Consider the following 16,205-nt stretch of genomic DNA (forward strand, 5'->3'; position numbering starts at 1 on the left):
GTACATATAACTCTATTGTCATACACACATTCTACTCCATCTTTAGGATTTTGAACAATACGAACAGTATGGAACGGTGTAGTTGTTGACAAGGAGACTTACATAAAGCATATTATTGCTGGTTGTATTACGGTACTTCTTATTATATTCTGTACAGTTGGTAGCAATAACAGTGTTTACCAACGACCTACCAGTTTTGGTCGTTTTTTAGGTTAGTTTTGTTGTTTTTACTAACAAGTCATGACAGCATGTCTTAATTTTTATTGTATTCCTATTGATAAAAATGGAATATATAACATGATTTAAACTTTATGACTTGACAGAAACAAGAGAGCATGAGACTCCAGACTGCGCTGCTCTGGGTGGCTTTCTTCAGTTCAACCCTTAGATCTGCAAACGCTTGTCTGTTCACAGCAGCATTTGACACTCTCAAGGATTTCTTCGGCAGAGCAGCAACACCTGTAGAGCCATGTCGAGAACCATGGATAAGAACAGAGCTCCCAAGTAAGTGTTCAAAATTTCAGTTTGGTTTGCTGAGTAATATTTATATCTCAATGCTGCTCAGAAGAACTTTAGGTAGGAATGGATAAGGGCAGCCGTAGTTCAGAGGTGTATGGTGTATGGGCCCTGGCATATTATCACTAGAATGGTGGTTCGAGTCAGAAAAGGACCATTGGTGGTTCTAGGTAGGGCATACAACGACAATTACTCTAGTGTCCAATGAGCAATTGGTCGCAATAAATCATACACCAGAAAGGATACTGTGTGGTAGTGGCATCTGACGGGAAAATCCAACAGAAGAAACATTTGTTAAAAACAGCAACATAATAAATAGAATCTTGAATATTGTAACACTGTTGAATTCTTGTTTTCAATAACCTCGCTTAGTAAAATAAAATAGTGTGCTAAATTTCAATGATTGAACACATATACATTTCATCTGAAGTTTGGAATTAAATTAATAGCTCTTATATTCTTTTGCTTTATTTGTTTTATAGACAACCAATTTGTGAAGTATCTGTCAAAATGATAACATTATTATGTAAAATGATGACTTAGTAATAAAATTTTAATATGACAAATTTTTTTTTTTAAATCCACAGATGATTTTATATTGATTGGGTTAAATCTTTAACAAGTGTTCTACGAGATCAATTTTATTTTGATGTTTAGTCTCGATTTCAATGCTAAACAAATTAAATCAAATCGGATCAAGTCAGCTTTCAGTTATTTTACAAATTGTAAAACTTCTACATATATTGGAACACCACCTTTATTTGAACGCCACCTCCAACAAATGTCACTATAGAAAAAGGGTTGAAAAATACAGAGTAACCCTTTAAATTAACAGCACCTCCATTTTTCCACCATTTTGACATGCTTTGATTTTAACAAACCCCAAATAGAAAGTGATCAGTAGATGCTACCAAAAATCGTACTAATAATAACTCGGTTAACCAATAACAACTAATTCTTTCGTTGCTGCTGTAATGGTTGCCATGATTTTAGTGACAGTATACCTGAGAATATCCATCTTCACAATCATCAGAACTGCACTCTGATTAGAAGCAACTAAGATCTAAATCACATCCATTGTTTTTAGATTTACCCATTTGTAGTTTACAATCTTACTTGAAAACTTTAAAGCATTTTGATGAACAATGAAAATATTCCTCATGAACACCGTACGATGTAATAACAGCCATTTTTATAGCGTATTCCAACTTTAAAACATTAAAATTGTCTTTAAAAATTAAAAAATTAATGTACGTTATGTAACACCAAAGCTTTCTGGCTTTTTTTTAAACTTTGAATGCAACACCATTAAGGATCACGCTAACATTTTATAATCAAAGTAGTTCCTTGTTTAGTCTGGTTTGGTACTTCGACATATATGAAAACGGTTTTACAGAAATGCTGAGGCCGACGACATCAATGTCGATTTGCCGGAAAGAGAGTGTAACATATAGGCGACATTGGCATCACTTCGTCAATAAAACAGTCAAAATTTTCTTCTCAAAATCCTCACGAGCTAGTCGAAAAATACATCGGCACCTTTTATTTGAATTCCAACTCTAATAAAACACCACTATAAGAAAAGGGTCAAAAATAAAGCCTTGGCGTTCAAGTAGAAGTTGACGGTATATATACATGTATATATATTTTATATATATGAAGTGCTCTCATTGCTTGCTTGCAAAGCTATGAAATATAAAAGACCTACTTGCCAATAGAGCTGACCTACTTGCCAAGAACGCTGACCTCGTTGCCAATAACACTGACCTACTTGCCAATAGAGCTGACCTTCTTGCTAATAGATGTGACCTACTTTCCAATAAAGCTGACCTACTTGCCAATACAGCTTACCTACTTTCTAATAAAGCTGACCTACTTGCTAATAGATGTGACCTATTTGCCAATAAAGCTGACCTACTTGCCAATAAAACTGACCTACTTGCCAGTAGAGTTGACGTACTTGCCAATAGGGCTGACCTATTTGCCATTGCTTTACATTCCTAAGATCTGAGAGAAGACTTGGAAGCTAAAGTTTATGGACAACATTTAGCAATAGACTCAGTTGTGAAGACAATACGAGCTCACCTACGTCATCCGCCTCGGAAGGCGCTAGTACTGTCTTTTCAAGGTAGGACAGGCACAGGAAAAAACTTGGTGTCGTCCATAATCGCCCAGAACTTATATGACAGAGGAATGAAAAGTAAATATGTTTATGTGCTCACTGCTGCAAAACATTTTACTCGAAAAGAAAGAGCTGACAATTACAAGGTAAGATTTTGTGGCAGTGAGTTTGAGGGTGAGGATGCTTTTGTGAAAAACATATTTTAAATGAATGCATTGTTCATTCAACATACATCTTTCCCATTGTAAACAAGCCTAAGTTCCATAATGAGTATAGATAATAGTGGGTACCGGTCACTCTAGGCTTGACACTGTTTCAATTCCTATCAGTCTGAAATTGCTTTAACAGGATCAGATTCAACAATGGGTGGAAGGAAATGTCTCTTCCTGCCCTCATCAGCTCTTTATCTTTGATGAAGTGGACACAATTCCAGATGGAGTGATGGATTCACTAAAACCCTTCCTTAATCACTATGAGTCTGTTCAAAGCACTGATTACAGATCATCAATATTTTTGTTCCTTGGGTACGCCTCTTTATCTTTTTTCTGTGTTACAGTGGTTGGGTGACATACCTTATTATACTTTCTTAAACCTTTTTGTTTACTGGTTGTCAAACACTTCTTGTGATGTCATTTAGCCTGTTTTCCAAATAGCTGTGATTCTTATTAGGAATCTTGGAGGAGAGGTGCTGTATGATGCGACATATATTCACCATCAATCTGGGAGAAAACGAAATAACTTAGAAGTGAATGATATGGAAAAAATGTTACGGACAAAAGCTTATAACAACAAGGGTAAGTTTGCAGAGAAGTTTAAGGAGTGTTTTACACAAGTGAGAATTGTTCAACTCTGGATAGCTTATTCTAAAGTTTCATCTTTGTTACCTGTAAATGAGCAAGAGAGGATAACAACTTATATTAAATGATACAGAATGATAAACTGGCATTGATATCTGTTGAAGTAAACAGTAGGTGCTCCTACTGTATAACGTATACCTCTTAAAACAAAAATTTCAGATAACATAGAACATTCATGTGAAGTTTTTGCTTCTTACAACGTAACAAATTCCATGTAACGTATTTTCAAATACACCTGAATAAGCCGCTAGACTTTCTGAAATGCTCAAGACCTTTATAACAATTACATGTAAATACTGTAAAGGTCTGGCCCCGGTAGCTGAGCCAGCTTTACTTTTCCTAGCAAGGCAGTGCAGTCTGAACACTGGGCCTTCCCCTCGTCGGCCTGCCTGACACACCTAGTGGTCGGGTCAGGCCGCGGCTGGGCATCCGCAGTTCAGGCTCACTTGGAAGGCTAGCACGGCCTGCTCTCTGAGACCCTATCTTGGCTAGTTTAGGTCCCGACTACTTACTGGAGGGCCTGATCCCCAATGCTATCCCATTTCTGATCCGGTCCGATCGTAACGTAGCCCACCCCTAGCCTTCCTTAGGTGTCTCCCCCAAGCAGTTCGTGTTTCGAAGCCAGAGCAGTTCTGGCAGAAGGATCCTCCTTATGCCAACCAGGCAGGCATCAAACGTAGGCAGTTTATAAGAATAGGTATAGTGTATTTAGCGTATATCAATACATGTATAACTTCGTCTTGACAGTATAAAATCTGTTAGCAGAATCCCAAAGAGTTGGCTTATGCCTTCTCCTTTTATACTATTTGCTCCGCCCACAATTATATAACATTCATTGTTTCACATCAGGCCTGTGAGGCAGGCCCAGACAATAGGCATAATGGGGTGCTAGCAGGCCTGTGAAGCAGGCCCAAAAATGTAGTATTATATAACAGTTTTACCAGGGTACTATCATACCCCGTTAAGAAATAGGTTAAGAAATATACAACAGGTTACGGTTAACAGTTAACAGGTTAAGAAATATACATAAGTGACTAGGCATAATGTGGTCTCAAGCACAAACATATGGTTTAGTATAGTCCCGTCCTCCACAATACTAAAGTTTAACAGATTCTTGGCCCAAACACCATGTGTAAAGTTTTGCTGTCTCTGTTAAATTTCCTAATTTGATAGCGCACTGCAATATCTAGTCACCCTGTATGATTCACTGCTCCTGCCTAGAATGATTGCCAGTTGATCTGTTGATCTTGGGTGGTCTAATGGTCTTGTGTGGTCTGTCTGACTTGCCATAGTGCTATACGTTTGATTAGGTGTGCTTAGAGTCATTGTTTTGTCAGCCTTTGAGTCAACAAGATGTAGTTTCAGCTTTAGTTTTTGATGCTGATACTTTCTTTTATCGGTATTACGTTTCTTCATTATGCCAATATCTATCGCATACATATATAATCAAGAATTAAACTCAAGGAGAATCACATACTATTTAGCAATCTCCTGGATGTGTTATTAAGGTAAATATTATATCTTTCATTTTATGTGTTTTATTTTATGTTACCAAATGGCTTTGCAGATGACTACCTGTATAATTAGCATACTTCCGATAACCTTTATCAACAATCAAGTTATTGTTTTATTGTAGTTTCACGGTGTTGACAAGCATACATAATAAACTTTTAATAGAATATACACTATACCTCATCACCGGTATGTGACAATATAACTACGAACCAGGGGATTCGCTACACCATGAGCTCCAAGAGTTTTATTGTGCTACTCAATGCAGTGAATTGTGCAACATGAAAGATACAGTGCAGAATATTAAAAAAAGACATGGGCATAGTCGATGGCAAGGAGAAAGCTCCTAATAAATTCTCTGATGCAAGAAAGTACTCGTAGTTTGTAGTCAGACAGAAAAAGGCATTGACAACCATCGCACTTTCTATCAACCTTTCTCTCCTATATGTATATCTGCATAGTGATCCAACCGACCCTATTCCAGTTTTATTCAAGGCCTAATGTAGGTTGTAAAAAGTTGCAAAAACAGCTCCAATGAATGACAAGGCTAACAAACTTGCTCCACAAAAACGCCTGAATGCTATGCGCTTGAAGGAAATTGAAGTTAAAATGTCCAAACCCATTAAATCTATGACAGAAATATTCCACGAGCTGTAATTAATGCAGTAATGGAAAAGGAGGACAAGGTAGTGAATTTACTGACTAGCTTATCGGAGTGATACAATATTTTTGTCACGGTATTAAAAGCAAATGCCGAAGTTCCAAAGATGGAAGCTGTGATTGAGTAGTTGCTTCATGAGGAATTTAAGCTAAAATAAGTTGAAGGTGAGGTGAGCAATTATGTGGAGCAAATGATGCTTGCTCGCGAGGCTAAAAGTAGCAAAAATTTACAATGTTATGAGTGTTCTAGTTATAGGCACATTCATCGCTTTAGTCCTCAAAACAAAAAATATATTGAGCCATGTAAGAAGAAACTTTTCATACATAGAGCTACCAAGCTGAAACCTTTCATACATAGAGCTAACCAAGCTGAAACCTTTCATACATCGAGCTAACCAAGCTGAAACCTTTTATACATAAAGTTAACCAAGCTGAAACCCTTCACACATAGAGCTAACCAACCTGAGACCTTTCATACATACTGCTAACCAAGCTGAAACCCTTCATACATAGAGCTAACCAAACTGAAACCCTACATACAGAGAGTTAACCAAGCTGAAACCCTTCTTACATAGAGCTAATCAAACTACAGCAGACAGGAATGACAGCTCAGATGCCACTTATGAAAGTGCAGTGTTTTTTGTTGAACATGCATTGATCAGCAGAGGTGAGAGAAAAAGTAAGTGGATAGTTGATTCAGGGGCAACATGTCATATGTTCCACTAGCAAGCAGCATTTTCAGAACTGACAACCTGGAAACACCTGCAATTATCAAACTTGGAGATGGTCGAGCTCTTGATGCTAAGGGTAGAAACGTTGTTATTTTGACTATGCAACTATCTACTGGAGGTGTTAAAACGGTTGACACACCCAATATACTGCATGTTCCTCAGCTGTCATATCACCTCATGAGTGTAATGAAAGCATCTAAAGTTGGACTAATCACAAAGTTATAGGCCATGGCTGTGAGATTGTCAACAAACGTAATCACCAAATTGCTGCAGCTAGAAGAATTGGTAGTTTGTTTTAACAACAGCGCTTAATGCATGAGGCTGTAAATGTTGTTGAAAGTAAACAGGGTTGACAAAAGGATTTATGGCATAGATGTTAGAGTCATCTGTAGATTGAATGGCAACAGAAATTCATTAAAGATACATTGATTACCAATTTGACTTCGATTGTAAGAAGAAACTAAGCTTTTGCGAGATATGCGTAATGGGAAAGTGACACCTTTGACCTTTTAAAAACATCTGAAGTGTATCCACAGAACCACTAAAGATGGGGAGCGACGACGTATGCAGGAAGTTGGATAGACATCCGCTAAGTGGAAATGACTTCTTCGAAAGCCTCATTGATGACAAAACTCAATTCATGTAGACATACCTTATCAAGAGCAAGAGTGCTGTCTTCAGTAAGTTTGTAGAATAAAAAGCTTTGGTTGAAAAGTTTTCAGGATTCTAAGTGAAAAGACTGTGCTCTGACAATAGTGGCAAGCATAAATCCAAGGAGTTTGAGAGCTGTCTACAGATTGAAGGATTTAGGCGATGCAAACTTGCCCGGCTTATACCTGCGTAACTCTGATTAAAAGCAAATGAAATGACATTATGTTAACTTAATTTCAACAACTATAACTTGAACCTGTATTAACACAACTTTATTAACAAACTAGATGAACATCTGGTGTTTTCGAGTAACAAAAAAGGTTTGTGCATAAAAAATTTATTAATTTTTCAATTTGTTAAGTTTTTTTCCTCAGTAAATTTTAATAACTTAAGCTAGATTCAAATTATGCTTACAAAAATTGTATATTAAAATTGTTTTTAAAAAACGCTATTTTTAAATTATGTTTGTGAAACCCTAGTACTGATATAATTGTAACAAATTCATAAACTTTATAAATATAATAACTATTTAACAAATATAAGAGAGTGAGGAATAACTGATAATTATAAACTTACACAATAGTACTGTATAGGCTTATATAGAGAGACATGCAGTAGTTTTGAAATATAAAGTCAATTTTCATAACACACCGGAAAAAGTCGGCAGGCAAAACTAGAGCTTCGCAATACTAAATACCTTAAAATGCAAACTGTATATTTTCATTTAAGGCAAAGGATTATGACATAAATAATGTGCGATAGTTTAGGTCAGCTACAATTATATAGGTCATCCGCTATAACATAGGCCTCTTGAGTTGATACTAATAATATGTGTAACTTATGAAATTATCTGTTCTTAGCATCATTATTATATGAGAAATGGCGCTGTTGTTGTCTAAGTTTTATATATAAATTAAGCTTTGACAGATTTGAGCATGGGCTTCTTTTGACCAGCCCGAGTATCTACATGTAGTTTAAACATTCCAGTTTGTAGTACCATGTTTATTCACCAGATACAACAAACTAATAGCAGCAGATTTCCAAGTGATCTACATCTGTTCACAGGTGGTCTCAAGGATTCACGTTTAATAAAATCCAACCTAATCAGCCACTACATACCATTCCTCCCACTTGAGAAGAGACATGTTCGACAATGTGCCAATGATGAACTTATGAAAAGAGATGTTGATTTTAAGAAGAGGAAGGAGCTGATAGATGAAGTAATACGTTTGTTAACCTTCACACCAGAAGATGTGGAACTCTACTCTACCTCAGGATGTAAGCGTGTAAGCGCGGAGATTGATTGGATTATGGAGGAATAGTTTCATCAAACCGGAGAGGAAAGAGCTGAAGACCAAGGCAAGTTATAGTCGACATCTGAGACTTTGAACCTCTAGTCTGCAAGCTAATATACAAACACACAAGCTGAATGCTCGCGTTCGACGGGTAATAAAAAGGTTTTTGCACAAAAATATTATTTTCATTCAACATATAGAACATTTACCACTCTAACTTTTAAATGATTGTGTTTGTTTACTTCTGTGCATGTCTGGCCAATGCTTAATTCAAATATTTAGAAAGTTGAGGCATAGCTAAAACAGGTTGTTGAAAAACATTTCTTACTTCTTATGCTAGGTATTAGCTCAAGACTGAAAACAGCCTATACACTTTGGTAGCTGATGTAGTTACCATTCGCTGAGTTTCTTTACCCAATAAAGTTGAGCAACTTAAGACAGCCTAAATATATATATAATAGAGTGTTTGTTTTATAAACTGTGTATTATAGTGCAGTGCATATCTATCATATCATAATGTTGATGTCATACGTTTGTGATAAAAAAACATTTTCCAACTCTTGCATGTGGCAGTCCAAAAATGTATATCTAGATTCAAAACAACATAAGCGTCGACAATGCTGGTAACTCTATGAATATCAGTCAATAGCTTGCGGTGTGTATGGGGAAAGTTACCTAAGCTTTTGTTCGTGTCTCTTGCATTTATAAACTGTGTATTATAGTGCAGTGCAAACATAATAAATTAGTTGAATGTTTGTTGCTCTGTTCTTAACAGCGATCGCCTTCACTAAAGTTTATTGTTCTACTTCATCATACATGAAGTTTGTCACCTATATATAATTCTCAAAATTTGTGGATATGTGTGGCCCTCCAGCTATAGCTACCCTAGGACACTTATGTATTCGCGGCATCTAACTTTCGCGTTTTCGCGGTGTTATCCTCTCGCGAAAATTTAATGAGCGAAACTAAACTATCATAACGAACGAGCGAAAATGCGAAGGTAAATAGCTTTGTTCATTGATATTCACAATAAAATCGTCATATTAGAAATGCAGGCAATTTTCGTCTGTGGTTGGGATCAATGGGAAATTTCTGGTACACTCATTATAGCTAATACACTGACTGAGCAGCATGGCAAAGCAAATTAAGATTATATCAGTTTAGTCACCGAATTTGTAACTGATGAGGATGAAAGTCTGGTAGGTGAAGTCATAAAATTGCAGAATAATTATTGTAGTGATGAATTTTATTACCAACCAAAAACAATATCAACCCTCATCAGGTCTAACCACATTATCTCTTCCACTGCCAACCATGTACAAATTAGCTACCGGCCTAGTGCCAGCCATTTTACCGAAATTGCCGATATTGCTTCATGATATGTATACAGTATTTTTTCAAGTTCTACTTTAATTATCTGTATAATCACGAAAATCTAAATTGGCTATTATGTCATCAACAACTAATTACCTGTTTTATGACTCGCGCGGGGTAGTTAATGAACTCACAGAAAAATGTTCGTTTTTAGATTAGCAATTCTCAAACAAAAGTTTAAAATTGCTTCGTTGTTTTAGGCTGATTTTATAGAGAAATCTTCGGACAACACAGTCAATTTCATAAAACACTTAAAGACCGTGGGTTATGTGGTCAACAAATAATAAAATCAGGTTACCAGACAATTGCTGAGAAAGTCCGCAAAATGCGTTTATGGCAGTGGCCCCTATATATATATATATATATATATATATATATATATATATATATATATATATATATATATATATATATATATATATATATATATATATATATATATATATATATATATATATATATATATGGATCAATCAGTGAGACTAATGCCTTAATCTACAGTACAGCAACCGTCATCTTGGAGGAGATGGATATTAAGCCACTGCCAACAAGGCTTCAAGCCATTCCATCCTGGCAGCTGAGGCTACAAAATAAGATCAAGGACTTGCGCAAGGAAGTTAGTAGACTCAGTGAAAGATCTAATCACAGTTAGGAGCATCCAAAAAGGGAAGCCACAATAGAAGCTCTAGAATCTGCCAAACAGCAGCTAGTAGCACTGTCGGCACGACTGAAGCGGGACACCAAAAAGCGGGATAACAAGAGAATGAACAAACTGTTCATCAATAATCCATCTAGAGTGTATTCCCAGTTCAAAGGTGAACTGCAGAGGCCAATGTCTGAGCCTCCCCGATCTAGCACTTCAAAGTTCTGGAAGGACATCTGGGAGAAAGAGACTGCTCATAACACTACTGCAAATTGGCTGAAGAGGCTTAAAAAGAGCCATCAACACACTGTGGCTCAGCAAGGACTCACCATCAGCAAAGAGAACATCAAGTGCAGAGTGCAGCGTATGAAGAACTGGGCAACAGCTGGACATGACATGATTCAAGCCTTGTGGTTAAAGAAATTGACATCACTTCAAACTAGAATGGCTAAGCAGATGGAATGCCTAATAGAACAAGGTGACCATCCAGAATGGCTGTCCATAGGACAAACTGTACTTCTGATAAAAGGTCTAAAGCAGGGGCCGATTCCCAAAAACTATCGACCAATAACGTGCTTGCCCACCACTTGGAAACTGCTCTCAGGAATAGTTGCAGACAAACTGGAAGAGCACATGAGTCACTATATGACCAGTGCTCAGAAAGGAATTGGGCGCAACACCCGAGGAGCCAAACATCAGTTACTGGTGGATCGGATGGTCTGTCAAGACAGCAGGAAAAGGCAAACCAAACTTGCCATGGCTTGGATTGACTACAAAAAGGCCTATGACTCAATTCTCCATAGTTGGATACTTGAGTGCCTCAGTATGTACAATGTTCAGCCTGCTCTTGTGGCGTTCATCAAGATGTCAATGACCAAATGGAAGACGGAGCTGGAGGCTAATGGCAAAAAGCTGGCGAGTGTAAAAATTAAGCAAGGCATCTATCAAGGTGACTCCTTATCACCGCTGCTCTTCTGCATATGCCTAAACCCTCTAAGCAATATCTTGGAGGAGACTCAATATGGGTACCAGTTTAAGAGTGGCACCAAGATTAACCACCTCTTCTACATGGATGACATTAAGCTGTATGCTAACAAAGAAAGGGAGATTGATTTGCTAATACACCTCACTCAGGTATACAGCAAGGACATTGGAATGACCTTCGGTATTGAGAAATGTGGAAGGCTAATTCTCAAGAAAGGCCATTCTATGCTCACAGATGGCCTAAGAATGCCAAATGGTACCATCAAAGATATAGAAGAAGGGTACAAGTATTTGGGGATTATGCAAAGCAACAACAACCACGAAGCCGAGGTACGTCACAAAGCCATTACCGAATACAAGAAACGCCTTCGGCAGGTCTTACAGAGCCAGCTCAATGCCAAGAACCAAGTCATGGCAATAAATACCTACGCACTGCCAGTAATAAGATATCCAGCAGGCATAATAAAGTGGACTGAGGAAGCCATCAAAGAAACAGATATAGCAACTCGTAAATTGCTGACCTTGCATGGAGCACTTCACCCAAAATCTGATACTACTAGATTGTATCTTGATAGGAAAGATGGTGGTAGGGGGTTCAAAAGTGTACAGCAGACAGTGAAAGAGGAGGAGCAAAACATCAAAGAATATGCAGCCTCCATGGCCATTTCAGATAAGTTGCTAGCTGAATTTCAATCGGCTGCTCTTACAACGGACCTACGCCCTGATGATGAGAAAATTGACTGGCACACGAAACCTCTTCATGGTGCTTACCACCAACAAATATCTAAGGTTGGCGATCTTCACCAGACATATATGTGGCTGAACAAAGGAAACCTAACGGCCAATACATAGTCGCTAATCATGGCAGCCCCGGAGCAAGTGCTCCCAACAAGGCAACTCCAAACCAAAATCTATCACACTAGAGACGATCCTAGATGCAGACTGAGCAAAGATGCACCTGAGACCATCCAACACATCATCAGTGGATGCAAGCAGCTAGCAGGAAACGCATACACTGAGCGGCATAATCATGTCGCAGGTGTTGTGTATAAAAGTCTATGTGACGAGTATGGCCGTAATAAACCACAACACTGGTGGGAAGCTCCTGGTAAGGTCAATGAAAATGACCGCGCTAAGATCCTCTGGGACTTCTCCATCCGAACTGACAAGCATGTCCTAGCAAACCAACCAGATATAGTTGTGGTAGACAGGGAGAACAAGAGAGCTACTATAATAGATATAGCAGTACCCAATGACTACAATATAGCCAGCAAAGAAAAAGAAAAGGTAAAGAATTATCTCCCTCTTGGAGAAGAGATCGAAAAATGCTGGAATGTAAGAACAACTGTAATCCCGGTAGTCATTGGGGCACTGGGCGCAATAACACCGGCGCATAAAATGTGGCTTGCCCAAATACCAACAACAATCAACTCAGGTGAGTTGCAGAAAAGTGCGCTATTGGGAACTGCTAAGATCTTGAGACGAGTGCTCAAACTCCCAGGTCTGTGGTAGGAGACCCGAGTTAGAGCAGAATTTACCACCCATACGGAGTATCCGAGGTGAGGAAACAATTTTTTTTCAATTTATATATATATAGCTCTGCAACATTATATATAATGCAGTGTATGTATTTTTGCAGTGTGTATCCAGTGAATAGGAATTGGTTAAAATACATCAACTGCGTAAAACTCTTGATTATTAAAAAACTAGTTGCGCTTCCCGGCATTGCCCGGGTATTAAAAATCAGCTTATAAACAGTGAGAAGTGATGAGAGTCGCCTGCCACTTGCTAATAGACTGGCACAGTGCCGATCAAAAGTTTGAGTGAGCTTACTATTGAGCGCTATTCGTCTCCATGATGTTATGCAATCACGCAAAGACCCTGCGTATAATGCAAAGTCATTGAGTATTTTCTTCCATATAGCAACATATATCGGCTTGCCAACACATTAATCTCTGTGGGCAAATTGGTATGGTGTCGGACTGGTGTTTAGGAGGATCTGAGATAAAATCTTATTCGGTGTGAATTTTTTATTCCAAGAATTTGATACCCTAGGACACTTATATTTCGCTAGTATTTAGTTTCGTGAGTAGCACACAGAATAAAATTTCGCTGCAACTTAATTTCGCGGCTCTGATGAGTGTGAAAATATAGTGATGTGAAAATAAATGCAGTGGAAAAAACAGATTACATTCCTCAAGTCCAGTTTGCTAATAAGAAAAAAATTCAATTTGGGACTAGTTCGTATTTGTAAACCACAGGTTGAAATTTGTGGGTGAGATCGGCAATTCATATGGATCACTTACTGCCATTTGTTTTTTAGACTATCAATGACGTCTAGGTTCCTACCGCTGTGGCTTTCACATTCGAATCCCAAGAAAAAGAAAATAGATAGGTAGCAACCAACTTCACAACCAAAACTGTATAACCCTTACGCTGCCATAAACGGATTTATGCGTTTACTAGGGGCCACTGCCATAAACGCATTTTGCGGACTTTCTCAGCAATTGTCTGGTAACCTGATTTTATTATTTGTTGACCACATAACCCACGGTCTTTAAGTGTTTTATGAAATTGACTGTGTTGTCCGAAGATTTCTCTATGAAATCAGCCTAAAACAACGAAGCAATTTTAAACTTTTGTTTGAGAATTGCTAATCTAAAAACGAACATTTTTCTGTGAGTTCATTAACTACCCCGCGCGAGTCATAAAACAGGTAATTAGTTGTTGATGACATAATAGCCAATTTAGATTTTCGTGATTATACAGATAATTAAAGTAGAACTTGAAAAAATACATGGTACATGGTTGTACATGGTTGGCAGTGGAAGAGATAATGTGGTTAGACCTGATGAGGGTTGATATTGTTTTTGGTTGGTAATAAAATTCATCACTACAATAATTATTCTGCAATTTTATGACTTCACCTACCAGACTTTCATCCTCATCAGTTACAAATTTGGTGACTAAACTGATATAATCTTAATTTGCTTTGCCATGCTGCTCAGTCGGTGTATTAGCTATAATGAGTGTACCAGAAATTTCCCATTGATCCCAACCACAGACGAAAATTGCCTGCATTTCTAATATGACGATTTTATTGTCATATAACACTTTTGCTCGGTCCCTTGAAGTTCGAGTTATCCATGTTTGACTGTATATATATATATATATATATATATATATATATATATATATACAGTCAAACATGGATAACTCGAACTTCAAGGGACCGAGCAAAAGTGTTCGAATCATCAGAGCATTCAAGTTATCAGAGCACTGTCACAAGTCCATATATTTACTTATTTATTAGTAGATACATGTACATATACAAACTATAATATAAATCAAAAGCACAAATGGCTTGTTTCAAATTAAATGCTTCTAATGTAAAGTTTAAAACGTTTTCATGAAAAATTATAGATATTTTTTTATCACTTGAGATCGGTTTGTTGTTTGAGGTGATGTTATTGCCAGGACGTTTTTCAGATTGACATTGGCAAAACTTGATCGTTGTTGAAATGCTCAAAAGAAAAGACTTTTTTTTTGGGGTTTTGCCCACGATCAATTTTGCCGTTTTTTCTTGAAGTTTATGCAGATTACCTTACTTTACCTGGGATTCGTTAAGAGCAACACTCCGAGGCAGTTCAATTGGAAGTTTTACGAGGTTTTACGGTACATTATATATCACTCACGCTTTTTTAATAGATATCTATTGAATGTACACATGTATTCTGTGTTTAGGTCAAACGATGAATAGTTTTTTGTAGCTCAGACAACGTATACGTTTAATTACAACATTTTTAAGACGTTTTAAACATTCAACATTCCGACGATGATTCAACACGGAATCAACGTCGGAAAACTATTCATCACGGGCTAGCCGAGTCACGCACTCAAGGATTTTCGCCACGCACATACAAAACAAGATGCGATTTTTGTTTTGTATGTGCGTGGCGAAAATTATTGCGCGCTTGACCTGCCTAGCCCGTGCTATTCATCGTATCGCAGTATAAATCAAATTTCACCAAACTTTTAGAAAAGTCGTTGACAAAAATATTTTGCCGATGGTGGTAATAACGACGCTTATGAATTACGAAAAGATGAAGTTTACCTCTATGGCTTTGAATAAAGTGATTTTCTAAAGCGAAAACAACCGTTTCGGTAGCTGTTGGGCAAAAAAACAGTTCGAATTAACAGTGTTGAGTTCGAGTTATCTATAGCAATTTATCATTACGTGGGAACGGACCAAAGGAAATGTTCGAATTAACCATGTGTTCGAGCTATCCGTGGACGAGTTATCCATGTTTGACTGTATATATATATATATATATATACCCTAGAACACTTATATTTCGCTAGTATTTAGTTTCGTGAGTAGCTCACAGAGTAAAATTTCGAAGCAACTTAATTTCGCAGCTCTGATGAGTGCGAAAATATAGTGATGTGAAAATAAATGCAGTGGAACAAATATAATTAGATTCCTCAGGTTAAGTTCACCGAAAAAAAAATAAATTTGCGACTAGTTTGTAATTGTGAACCGCAGGTAGAATGGTGTGGGCAAGGTCGATAATGCAATTTGATTGCTTGCTGCCATTTGTTTCTTGGACTATCAACAGACCCGTTTTCACTGGCCGGCTGAGCTGCCCCATCTTTTTGAGAATTTTTTTACGGTAAGTACAGTCCAACTCGGATAACTCGCCCTCAGATAAAATGTAACATTTCATCTCAAACACAAGGTCAACTCAAACGGATTTGTTTGGTCAGTTTCAATGCGATGATAAATTCCTTCAGATAACTCGACCTCAACATCATTTATTCGAAAATTTATTTGCCCAACGGCCATGGACGCGGTTTTTA

At 37.5% G+C, this 16,205-nt stretch overlaps 1 protein-coding gene across 1 annotated transcript; it reads left to right on the forward strand.

Moving 5' to 3' along the window:
- Positions 1–335: 335 nt before the first annotated feature.
- LOC137406221 (torsin-1A-like) lies at positions 336–8,371 on the forward strand. Its single transcript, XM_068092756.1, has 5 exons — positions 336–504; positions 2,522–2,784; positions 2,987–3,162; positions 3,308–3,432; positions 8,115–8,371. The coding sequence occupies exons 1-5, from the start codon at positions 336–338 to the stop codon at positions 8,369–8,371; spliced, it is 990 nt and encodes a 329-aa protein (XP_067948857.1).
- Positions 8,372–16,205: the final 7,834 nt, after the last annotated feature.

Source organism: Watersipora subatra, chromosome 10 (genome assembly GCF_963576615.1).
Source record: "Watersipora subatra chromosome 10, tzWatSuba1.1, whole genome shotgun sequence".
Taxonomy (NCBI): domain Eukaryota; kingdom Metazoa; phylum Bryozoa; class Gymnolaemata; order Cheilostomatida; family Watersiporidae; genus Watersipora; species Watersipora subatra.